The sequence below is a fragment of the Euprymna scolopes genome, chromosome 32 (assembly GCF_053919585.1).
Source record: "Euprymna scolopes isolate OS-2025 chromosome 32, ASM5391958v1, whole genome shotgun sequence".
Lineage (NCBI taxonomy): Eukaryota > Metazoa > Mollusca > Cephalopoda > Sepiida > Sepiolidae > Euprymna > Euprymna scolopes.
The window spans coordinates 4,770,001-4,783,588 of NC_136513.1; the positions used below are offsets into that span (position 1 = coordinate 4,770,001).

The 13,588-nt window shown below is 27.3% G+C and overlaps 1 protein-coding gene across 12 annotated transcripts in view; it reads right to left on the reverse strand.

Annotated features, from left to right (window-relative positions):
* Positions 1 to 13,588, reverse strand: part of LOC145256191 (1-phosphatidylinositol 4,5-bisphosphate phosphodiesterase beta-4-like) — a 521,907-nt gene that overhangs the window by 129,766 nt on the left and 378,553 nt on the right. For all 12 annotated transcript variants that reach the window (XM_080114792.1, XM_080114794.1, XM_080114783.1 and 9 more), the window contains 3 exons: positions 12,531 to 12,621; positions 9,466 to 9,576; positions 5,823 to 5,944 (listed from right to left, as the gene is read on the reverse strand). In XM_080114792.1, the coding sequence (XP_079970918.1) occupies positions 5,823 to 5,944; positions 9,466 to 9,576; positions 12,531 to 12,621 (324 nt within the window). The remainder of the gene's footprint in view (positions 1 to 5,822; positions 5,945 to 9,465; positions 9,577 to 12,530; positions 12,622 to 13,588) is intronic.

Sequence of the window (13,588 nt, forward strand, 5' to 3'; positions counted from 1 at the left end):
TTTAAATAAAATATACATATACACCAATCTAAACTTAAAAAAAAGATTTTTTAATATTTGAACTTTTTATAAATTTTAAATAAATAATACTTAACCAATTTTAAATTTAAATAAAATATACATATACACCAATCTAAACTTAAAAAAAAGATTTTTTAATATTTGAACTTTTTATAAATTTTAAATAAATAATACTTAACCAATTTTAAATTTAAATAAAATATACATATACACCAATCTAAACTTAAAAAAAAGATTTTTTAATATTTGAACTTTTTATAAATTTTAAATAAATAATACTTAACCAATTTTAAATTTAAATAAAATATGCATATACACCAATCTAAACTTAAAAAAAAGATTTTTTAATATTTGAACTTTTTATAAATTTTAAATAAATAATACTTAACCAATTTTAAATTTAAATAAAATATACATATACACCAATCTAAACTTAAAAAAAAGATTTTTTAATATTTGAACTTTTTATAGATTTTAAATAAATAATACTTAACCAATTTTAAATTTAAATAAAATATACATATACACCAATCTAAACTTAAAAAAAAGATTTTTTAATATTTGAACTTTTTATAAATTTTAAATAAATAATACTTAACCAATTTTAAATTTCAATAAAATATACATATACACCAATCTAAACTTAAAAAAAAGATGTTTTAATATTTGAACTTTTTATAAATTTTAAATAAATAATACTTAACCAATTTTAAATTTAAATAAAATATACATATACACCAATCTAAACTTAAAAAAAAGATTTTTTTAATATTTGAACTTTTTATAAATTTTAAATAAATAATACTTAACCAATTTTAAATTTCAATAAAATATACATATACACCAATCTAAACTTAAAAAAAAGATTTTTTAATATTTGAACTTTTTATAAATTTTAAATAAATAATACTTAACCAATTTTAAAATTAAATAAAATATACATATACACCAATCTAAACTTAAAAAAAAGATTTTTTAATATTTGAACTTTTTATAAATTTTAAATAAATAATACTTAACCAATTTTAAATTTAAATAAAATATACATATACACCAATCTAAACTTAAAAAAAAGATTTTTTAATATTTGAACTTTTTATAAATTTTAAATAAATAATACTTAACCAATTTTAAATTTAAATAAAATATGCATATACACCAATCTAAACTTAAAAAAAAGATTTTTTAATATTTGAACTTTTTATAAATTTTAAATAAATAATACTTAACCGATTTTAAATTTAAATAAAATATACATATACACCAATCTAAACTTAAAAAAAAGATTTTTTAATATTTGAACTTTTTATAAATTTTAAATAAATAATACTTAACCAATTTTAAATTTAAATAAAATATACATATACACCAATCTAAACTTAAAAAAAAGATTTTTTAATATTTGAACTTTTTATAAATTTTAAATAAATAATACTTAACCAATTTTAAATTTAAATAAAATATACATATACACAAATCTAAACTTAAAAAAAAGATTTTTTAATATTTGAACTTTTTATAGATTTTAAATAAATAATACTTAACCAATTTTAAATTTAAATAAAATATACATATACACCAATCTAAACTTAAAAAAAAGATTTTTTAATATTTGAACTTTTTATAAATTTTAAATAAATAATACTTAACCAATTTTAAATTTCAATAAAATATACATATACACCAATATAAACTTAAAAAAAAGATTTTTTAATATTTGAACTTTTTATAAATTTTAAATAAATAATACTTAACCAATTTTAAATTTAAATAAAATATACATATACACCAATCTAAACTTAAAAAAAAGATTTTTTAATATTTGAACTTTTTATAAATTTTAAATAAATAATACTTAACCAATTTTAAATTTCAATAAAATATACATATACACCAATCTAAACTTAAAAAAAAGATGTTTTAATATTTGAACTTTTTATAAATTTTAAATAAATAATACTTAACCAATTTTAAATTTAAATAAAATATACATATACACCAATCTAAACTTAAAAAAAGATTTTTTTAATATTTGAACTTTTTATAAATTTTAAATAAATAATACTTAACCAATTTTAAATTTCAATAAAATATACATATACACCAATCTAAACTTAAAAAAAAGATTTTTTAATATTTGAACTTTTTATAAATTTTAAATAAATAATACTTAACCAATTTTAAAATTAAATAAAATATACATATACACCAATCTAAACTTAAAAAAAAGATTTTTTAATATTTGAACTTTTTATAAATTTTAAATAAATAATACTTAACCAATTTTAAATTTAAATAAAATATACATATACACCAATCTAAACTTAAAAAAAAGATTTTTTAATATTTGAACTTTTTATAAATTTTAAATAAATAATACTTAACCAATTTTAAATTTAAATAAAATATGCATATACACCAATCTAAACTTAAAAAAAAGATTTTTTAATATTTGAACTTTTTATAAATTTTAAATAAATAATACTTAACCGATTTTAAATTTAAATAAAATATACATATACACCAATCTAAACTTAAAAAAAAGATTTTTTAATATTTGAACTTTTTATAAATTTTAAATAAATAATACTTAACCAATTTTAAATTTAAATAAAATATACATATACACCAATCTAAACTTAAAAAAAAGATTTTTTAATATTTGAACTTTTTATAAATTTTAAATAAATAATACTTAACCAATTTTAAATTTCAATAAAATATACATATACACCAATCTAAACTTAAAAAAAAGATTTTTTAATATTTGAACTTTTTATAAATTTTAAATAAATAATACTTAACCAATTTTAAATTTCAATAAAATATACATATACACCAATCTAAACTTAAAAAAAAGATTTTTTAATATTTGAACTTTTTATAAATTTTAAATAAATAATACTTAACCAATTTTAAATTTCAATAAAATATACATATACACCAATCTAAACTTAAAAAAAAGATTTTTTAATATTTGAACTTTTTATAAATTTTAAATAAATAATACTTAACCAATTTTAAATTTAAATAAAATATACATATACACCAATCTAAACTTAAAAAAAAGATTTTTTAATATTTGAACTTTTTATAAAATTTAAATAAATAATACTTAACCAATTTTAAATTTAAATAAAATATACATATACACCAATCTAAACTTAAAAAAAAGATTTTTTAATATTTGAACTTTTTATAAATTTTAAATAAATAATACTTAACCAATTTTAAATTTCAATAAAATATACATATACACCAATCTAAACTTAAAAAAAGCAAAAAAAAGGTGCAAGTAAAGTTTACATTTTAGAGAAAATCTAAATTTTGAAAGTTGAAAAATAATTAAAGAGGAAATATCTTAAAGTCTTCCTCATTCTCTAGTTGAAATTTTAAAAAAACAAAACCTAGGTGCTTATACAGTATAGAGCATAGGTGAAAATCACATTCCAAATAGAAACTGTTTTATATACTTACACATCATATAAAAATAAGTAACCTCATCAAAAATTAGGAAAAATTATAGATTTGAATCTTAATTTAACAAATCAGTTTTAGTGTTTTGTTGAGTCATCATTCATTATTACTTCCTTAAATGATGAACTGACTTATCTCTACAATTATCACGAATGTAAATGCAATTTTCACCTCTGCCTCATATTGTATAAGCACTAAAGTTTATGAGATATTGCTGAAGTACAGACTAAGTAAAATAGAGTGTTTAAAATTTGGAAACTAAATTTTACAATTGATTCATGAATTTGGATTCTCCAAAATAGATTCTACTCAAAGAAAATGGTTCTTTTATATCATTAACCATTTTAGTGCTTTTTTTTTAAACTCAAACGAAATATGTCAGTTCAAAATAATATAACAGACAAACTTATGGATATGCTTATGTATCAGTGAAAAAACTTAGTGTACACCAAAAATTACGGAAAGTTAATTCAGTAGAACTTTAATAAAAATTAAAATAATTTACTTTACAGAGTTCACAAACTTCAAACAGCATTTGCGTCAATGCAATCTTTTTGTATAAGATTATCTTTTATCTTCTTTAATCTAAAAAAAAAAAACAATACGCTGGCTGGTCATTCAGACTTTGTAGATGTATATTTTTTTTTTTTTACAAGAGAGTCGTTACTTATCAAGGTCTAAAGGGCTCACAAGGATAAAGGTTAATGAGTGTACAAAGGTATTGGGATACTAGTAGTGGAAAGTGGGTAGAATTTGATTATTTAAGAGGATGACTCAACAAGAATTTATTTACATTGGACTTGAAGACTATATCATATCTATATTATAGTTGGTTGGAAAGCAGGCCAGCGGAACAGAGTTCCACTGGTGGGTAGTTCTAGGAAAGAAGCTTTGTTCATGGAATTTGCGCTTTGGTTTAAGCATAGATAGGGAGTAAGGAAAATTGTTGATAGTTGTTGTAGCTAGACGAGTCTTTCTTTGTGAAGGTTTGGCAAGGTGGGATCATAGATTCAAGCTCAGGCAAGCACTTACCATAAGAATAACAATAGAGCAAGAACGCAACGTCTCTTCTGTGGGAAAGAGGTTGCAAGAAAGAGAAATGTTTTGAAGCCATTTTGAACTCTTAAGGCAGAATAATAAATTAATAAATTAATTAAATTTCTTTTTGAAATTCTTGTAATTTAAATAAAAGTTGACAGCACCCTTTTACATGGAAGTTAAGAGATAATTTGTGCTACCACTTAACTGTTTCCTCAGCTTTCAAACATTCGATTTGCTGTCCTTCTTAATGCAGCTATTTCCCTTATATGCAACTTATATTTTTAAACCACAATTTTACTCATTTATTTTCCAAAATTTTTGGTGCACACTAATATTTTTCACTAATATATAAGTATGTTCATAAGGTTTCCTGTTATTTTATTTTTACCTGACATATTTAGCTTAAGTCTCAAGAAAAATAAGCATGACTATTTTAATAGTATTAGAAAAATGAAACATTATAAAAAGAATAATTTTTTAAAAGGTGTTGTCATTTGTTTGAAATCAATATTTATTTTTTTATACCCAAAGTAATCAATAGATTGGTGTAAATATATTTTTCAATAATTCATTTTACTTTGCTTTATAAATATTTAGTATTATTTCTATTATTTGTTAATCGTATGATATTTTACTTATTTAGTATTTAAATATCCATTTGGTTCGTTGCCTATGAATGTTTGCATAATTAGTTCAAACAACATAATTCATTGCTAATTAATGATTTTTTTTTGTTTTTGTTTTGTTCCTATTTATATATCTTCAAAAATCGACTATATATGCTGGAAAAAATTGAATTCAAATGGATAAAATAAAGCGATATATTGGTGTAAATACATTTTAATAATTCATTTGATTGTGTAGTATATATTTATTGTTATTTCTTATAGTCGTTTATAGTAAAATATGTATTTTATTTATTATCTCATTTCTATGTTCCAAGCAGCTCCGAAATCAATTAGAAATGCTGGAAAAGATTTTATTTGTTTAAAGTTAAAATAAACGTAAGAATACAGAAAGAATAAAAGACATTTAGAAACAAAAAGGAAAAAAACAAAATAGTTTAATAGAGTGTGAATGTGAAGATAGCCTGAGCAGCAGTTGACTGGTCGAATGTGATTAATAAATCAATGTTTGAAAAAACACAAAAACAAGTGAGCAGTAGCAGACATGATGAGGTGACCATGCAGTGCTGCGGCTGGCAGACTTTAAAAAAAAAGAACATTTCAAGAAAAAAAAACATGAAGAAAGAAAAGAGGAGAAATCGAAAGAGACGGACTCACTTTTTTCCCTGATAATGTAAGACTCTTCTTTTCACTTTTAATCTCATCATTTGTTTCGACCGAATCTGTCTTGGCAAGGATGAACTCAGGATGGGCATCTGTTTCTGTTTGGCTTGGCACTTCTGTTTCAAAAGAATCATAGAAGATAAAAAAGGGATTTCAGATTGGATGGCCCAAGAGGTGTCTGTTCAATATAAGCATTTGGCAACAAAAATGTTATGCCAAACTTAAGCATAATAGACCAAGAAAAAAATTATTTCAAATTTAACCATGACAGACTAAGATAACTGTTATTTGGAATGTAAGCATTATACATGAACAAAAATGCTATTTCAAATTTAAGTGTGCCACACTGAGATTTGTAGAGATGACTGGACTCTTCTAAAATGTGTCCATTCAATCTTTGTGCTTATGAACAAGAATGCTGTTTCCATCTTAAAAGTGAGAGACAGATAAAAACTTAAGCATGACAGACCGATGAAAACACTATTTCAAACTTATACATGGCAGATTGATGAAAGTTTTGTTTCAAACTTATGCCTGATATGCCAACAAAATTGCTATTTTAAACTTAGGCCTGGCATATCGATGAAAATACTAATTTATATTAAAATGTGATAGACGAAAATGCTATTTCAAACTGAAGCATTAAATACCACCAGTTGGATAGAGACATCATAGAGATCCAAAGTTGCATCAAAAAAAAATTCAGACAAAATAAATCAATAAAGAATTTCACTAATCTGTGAAAAATTAACTATAATCTGTAAGGACCCGTGGTGTAGTGGATAAACTACTTGGTAAATTTCAGTTGTAAGTTACTCTCTTCTGGAGATTGAAGGTTCAATCTTCAGTGTATGTGACACTCACAATATAATTGCAGATTACTCAGGAATTCTACCCAGTCATGGCTGACTAAACAAGAGCATGCTACCCCCACCCATGGATTATATAAAGTTTCATTCGAAATTCTGTGTAAATTCCTGAGTTTGTCAAAAAGATTCTTGAGTTCAACAAGATACATGTGAAGAAGGTCAAACTGAGATGTAAAAATGACACTAAAGATGAGAGCAGTAGTGTGAGGAGTTCAAATAATACAAATAATTTCTAAACTAAAAACATTAAAACAATTTTCTTCTCAGATTGTTGGTTACATTGATGAAGAAAGGTAATGGCGCTTTTAACTTGAAATATATATTTTGAAAGCCAAATTTCACAGTGTATAACTACAAATGCAGGTTTTGAAAAAGTGAAAAATCCTTACAAATTTTATCTTGTGGTAAATGAAAATTCATGGTAATGGAATCAATATTTATCAAATAAATCCAGCCTAAACATTTTTTTAAAAATCCCATTACTTCTCCAAAATATATACTAAAATTACAAAGATGTGCAACATTGTGTTATGCAAAATTCATTTCAACAGCTAACACATTGAATCATCTTAATATGATGCATATGACATTTGAGATCATGGTTGATTTTTTGGGGGGGAATTAATAATCGTACAAAACCAATCAGATTTTGACTATGTAAAAAGAAATGGAAGCACAATATAATAACAGAACAAAAATTTTAATTCACTAAAGTTTTTAACTTGAATTTCTTTTGTAAAAGTCAACTTAATACCCTATATTTAGCCCACCATATCAGTGGTGGTTCTTTTTCTTTAAGAAAGGACTTTTTATACAGTATCCCCTTGCTATTCACAGGGGTTATATTCTTGACTCCATGAACAGCGAAAAATCATGAATATTTGATGCAGTCTTAAAATGTCTATGTATACATATATATGATTGTTGAGCTGGATTAAATCCGACGATATGAAATAAAATGGAGGTGGAAGGACCTGAATACTCAACGTTTCACCCAATTTATGCGGGCTTCTTCAAGAGGGATGGTCATCATTGAATGACCATCCCTCTTGAAGAAGCCTGCATAAATCAGACGAAACGTTGAGTATTCAGGTCCTTCCACCTCCATTTTATTTCATATATGAGATATATACAGTACTAAGTCCTTCACAAACACTTTCTAAAAACACTCTTACTCATTAATCTAGTAATAATGTATTAATATTGCCTACAGCCCTATTTTCAGCCAAAATTACTATCAATAAATTCCCCACTCCCTATCATTGCCTAAGCCTAAACATGGATCCATGAACAGAGCTTCTTCCCTGGAACTGCTCGCCTGTGGAACTCTGTTCTGCTGATCTGCTTTCCAGCTTACTACAATATCATTATCTTCAAGTCCAACGTAATATATATGTATAAGAAGACACAATACTGTGCAAATTAGGTTGAGAAACACTAACATTAAAAAATAAATCGACTGTCATTGAAAATAATAACCTAACTTGAAATAACCTGGCAAAAATATATAGAAAGTATAAGAGGAATAATTGTCCTGATTGTTGTGCCAATCCAAAGTTGAGAAGGGATAGTTGAGTGACAGAATCTTTGTTTTTGAGGTATTGATCATTATGTGAGATGGTGATAGAGGGGTGGAAGTCTACACAAGAAAAAAATGATTTTATTGTGAGAGATGGTGTTTTCAAATATAGCAAATGGGGAAAAAGGGAGTTATTTTGGAGGGGAGGTTTTCATGAGTTCTAAATTCAAATGAGATGTTTTGGAGTGTTCTCATCTATAATAAAAGAAACAAACAAATTGTTACTCCTAGAGTCATGATTTATATATTCAAACTCCCTCTCCCAAATGTAATGTGTCCAAGCCTGTTTGGGAATCATATGTTTTAGCATTTTCTTCCCTTAAAATATAGTTGAACATTCTAAGCAAAACAGCGTGTAAGGTGGCCATGTTTTTGTTTTTTCTTTTATATAACTATTACGATTCAAGGATGAGTATCCACCAAACTCGCCCCACCTTTAAATTCTTTTTTTTCAATAAGTGATTTACAAAAACTTTAGAGAGAAAAGAATTGCTTTACGGCAAATTTTGAGTTATATTATGTAATAAACTTTAACCAGAACAGTGCATGTTTACAAGCATCAATAACATGTATGTGCGGAGTAAACTCTTAAACTAATGATTTTATTATGATGAATTATGGGATAAATAATCTATGCAACATGATGAGTAAAGTGAGCACATTATAATTTTGTTTTGCTTTCAACTTTAACATTAAGGAGAGCAATGCCCCCAAATCACATCCTACCCCACCAAGAAAAAATTAAATTTTTAGACATTAATTACATCCATCCAAAGATGGATATTTTGTGAGTTATTCAGAAATTAAAGAATTAATTAAAAAAACAAAAAAACTAACATATATTTATGCTATTCAAAATAAAAAAAAAAGTCAAAACAAAAATTATGATTAAAAAATTCCTGGGTAACGCGAGGTATGTATAAATAATAAAATAAATTTATTGAATAAATGTAGAAAATTTAATTATTTTTTTTTAATTTGTGATTAGAAAAAACTAAATATTGGGTTGCTTAGATCAAATATTCCTAACCAGTTTGCATATGGCCCCCTAATATCCACAAAAGCTCTCTGGAGAACCATGAAAAGAAAACCTAGATTGGAAAAACTAAAGTATATTATTAATACACTAATTTGATAACTCACATTAATTTTTTTATTATTAAAAACATGAAAAAGATATGAAACATACCAGTAGCATCTTCCTCTCCATCCACGACAGAGACTAAGTTTGGATCTTCGGCCACTTCACTATCTTCATTCAACGCCTGTTCCTGACCCTTCATGAACAGCTCCAGTTGGGCTAAAAACACACAAAAGAAACAAAATTTGAATTTTGATAACAGTTATTACTGAAGAAAGGGACAAATTAAGTAAGAGAGAAAGAAAATTATTTCATGCTATTTTGTTTTATCAACTAAAATTATTCAAGTAATAATATTATCAAATCGGTAAATTGTCATTAAAAATTGTGATTTTATTTCTTTCATCTTTTCATAGGATGTTTTGCACATTTTTCGTAGTCTTTAAATTTATATGAATACTGACTTTTTTAGAATTTTTAAGATGAGGATTGATAATTGTATTATTTGGATTATTCGGAATTTGAAAGCAACATATATATTCCCAACTAACTCAACAAACAACAAAATCCCACCCCTTCACTGTTGAAGATACCGTGTGCGATCTGGGAGTAACGTTGGATTCTGATGGTACATTCACCTCCCAGATCGACAAAGTTTGTTCAACTTCACGGAGCCTTTCCAGTTGGATTCTACGCACTTTCAAAACGAGACAAAAAAACCTAATGCTGACACTCTGGAAGTCGCTGGTGTTGCCGCACGTTGATTACTGTTGTCAGCTGTGGACTCCAGACAGAAAAGGTCATATTCAAGCATTAGAGGCCATCCAGAAGTCGTTTCTAAGAAAGATAACTGGTTATAGTCAATTGAATTATTGGCAACTGCTGGATACGTTGAATATCAAATCGATTCAACGCAGGCAAGAAAGATATTCAATCATCTATACCTAGCGTATGATGGAGAACCAGGTGCCCAACACTGGTATACAGCACCATATCTCAAAACGTGGCAGAAGGTGTGTGGTACCGCCCCTAACCAGTGCCAGGGACAACTGGATCCGACGGCTCAGGGAATTGAGTTTAAATTCCCGGGGTCCTACGCTCTTCAATTGCCTACCACGTAACATCAGAGAGATCACGAACTGCAAAACAGAATCGTTCAAGTCGGCGCTGGATACCTGGCTGAAGTCTGTACCAGACGAACCTCAGATCCCCGGTTATACTGCTATGAGACGCAGTGAATCCAATAGCTTACGCCACATGCTTGCCTGTATAAAGAGGGACAGCGAAACGGTGCAGCGGTCTATTGATTCGCCGCCGCCTATACCGTCCCAACTGGAGGCCGCTTGCTGCAGTGACCTTGGAGGGCTCTGACCGCCGAAAGACATCACACAAATCACACAAAAAAAAAAAAAAAGTTCTGAGATGTCAGAAAGCTTTCTACTCTAATAGCTTTTTTTCTTGGGCTGCTAGACTTAAAATTTCCCTCTTTGTTTACTCCTTCCCTGGCTTTACTAATCTTCAGGAGTTTAAATGTACTGTGAACAGACATCTTGCTGCTCAACTCCTTACAGTCTCCTGTTAGACATGATTCCAAATAATAGTTCCTTACACCCAAGTGCCAGTATGTCTTGTTTGGGGTGAAAAAGAGTAAAAAAAATGCTTTGCAACATCATTTACATGTGTAACATGGCTGCTACATCACAAATGGACAAACAAATAAAACAGAAATAAGTAAAAATTTAGGTCGACATCTTTTTTTAAAAAAGTTTTTATTAACATTACTTTTGGCACCACTTAAAAAATTTCTTGCTACCATATGTCCATTTTTGCCCGGCTCGTGTTTCTCCTCCTTCCGACCACACGCCGGTCATAGCTGACCCATTCTCATCTTCGCTATTTACACGTCTATTTTCATTGATGCTGACTTTTTTTTTCTCTTTTTTTTCTCCTTTTTCTCCTCAATGCCAACTTGTGCACATTTCCTCATTTTCACATTCTTTTTTCGGCTACTGCTGCTAATATCTTTGCAAGCTCCTACTGATATTTTCCAACGCTCTCACGCGTGTTCTGTTACACATGGACGTTTGGTCAAATGAATAAAGATGTTAATGGTTAACCATTATTTCTAAGTGACAGTCCTATAGAGGTTGAGAGTTCAATCCTTACTACACATGAAAATATCTAAGAATAACATAAATTAACAGTTTAATCTGATCATTTCACATAAAGACTTTGATATTTAAAAATAATGCATCTGACGAAGATCAGCAGTTACATCAGCTGAAACATGAATATATGGATCGCAAACATTACAAAAGAATGGCAGTATTATCTGTCTGTGTTTTTGTTTTGATGAACAGTTTGTCAGCGGGGCTCATGACGATGTCTACCATATCCACAGTTAAATTTATCTTCAACAAATATTTAGACAGTATATAAATGAAATATTTCCTTCTTTTTACATGGTTTGCTGCACTTTTTTTATTTATAAAATTTATATCCCTATCTTCAAAAAGATATACACCTGGAGCATGTTCAACAGCAGACAGTCAAGGAAGTGACAGGGTTCTTCATGCTTACTTATAAAGGACAGTTGCAAAGTGTTCTCACTTGAGCAGTAAAGAATGCAAGGGGAGCTAATTCTGACATAAAGCATCATTAATGAGAATATAAATTTACCTTTTAGAGGAGCTTTTCACCTCAACACTTAGTCGCTGGGTATTTAGTGGTAATCTATAGAAGATTTAGTATCACCGTTTTCATCTCAACAAAAGAAAGGCAGCATTTTGCGTCTTTGCTTCTTCTCTCTGGAACAGTTTGTCAGAAGAAATTGTGCTGACAGCTATCATATCCAGGTTTTAAATCACATTCAACAAACATTGCGATTGATGCAATATCTTCTGTCTTTTTATATAGCTTGCAGCAGTTTGTTATTTGCGAGTGGAGGGGGGGGGGGAGCAATGAACTGATTAATTTAAAATAACAACCAAAATGAGAATAGTCATCCAACAAAATTGCATTTTTTTCGTTTTATTTTACTATCATCAGTTTTGGTCTTTTCAATGCACTTTATAAATCACGGATCGTTTCATATGAGGAATCAGGTTAAAGAACGGGTGACATGTCACAACAAGTGCATTTATTTCAAGCAAGGGATGAAGAGGGTCACTTACTTTTCTCTACTTCCTGCTTCAGTCTTTTGTTTTTGATAAGAATCTTTCTTTTTAGATCTTTTGGGGATGGTAATGGCACACCAGGCTCCAACTGGAATAAAAACAAACATCAATTAAATACACGTAAAAATATTCAAAAGAAAGTGTATGTATATCTAATTTAGAAAGTTCACAATGTGTGTGTTTGTGTCTCCATTTATTTTTTTATGCATCTCCTCCAAGATACAACAGCACAGAGCAGGGCAAGACAGGTCAAACGATTTCATTTTTGGTGGACCATTCTTTAGCTGGTAAAAATAACTGCTAAAGTTGTCAAAATTGAAAAAAATTGGAACTTGGCAGGCATAAGTCAACTGAAAGTGTTATTGTACACATGCAAAAATATATATACACATTTATATGTTAAAGTTGGTTCTTTTTTACTTATTTCTTATCCATCTGATGATAGCTCAAATGGTAGAGATTAAGTCTGGATTGCTAAATGTTTTGGCATTCAAATCACTTTTTTGTTTTTACTTTTGAAATCACTACTATATATTGGCTACAATATAATAAACAATATAGAATTGGCTCTATAATGATAGATATGAAATCTGTATGAATTAAAATATCATCGTTAAGTATATTTTATCACAGGCAGCACTGGACATCTTGCTAGTAACCTCGGTAGTATATAAAGTCACAATATCCACCAAAGAGTACCCAAATTTCAATAAATTTTACACTGACATGGCTAGTAATACTTTCAATGAAAATATTCACTGATTTTATAATTTCTTCTTCGAATCTCCTATATATCAAGTTTCAAGTTTGTAGACCTAAAATAGACAGAGTAGTTTGGTAGAAACCGCTTTGCACAAACACAAGGTCACTTCTCTTTCTCTCTCTCTCTCTCTCTCTATATATATATATACATATATATATATATATATATATATATATATATATGTATATATATATATATATATATATGCATGCATGTATGTGTGTGTGTGTGTATTTATTCATTAAAAAATGTTTGATGATTAAAATAAGATATAATTTGGAAAAAATTTAAC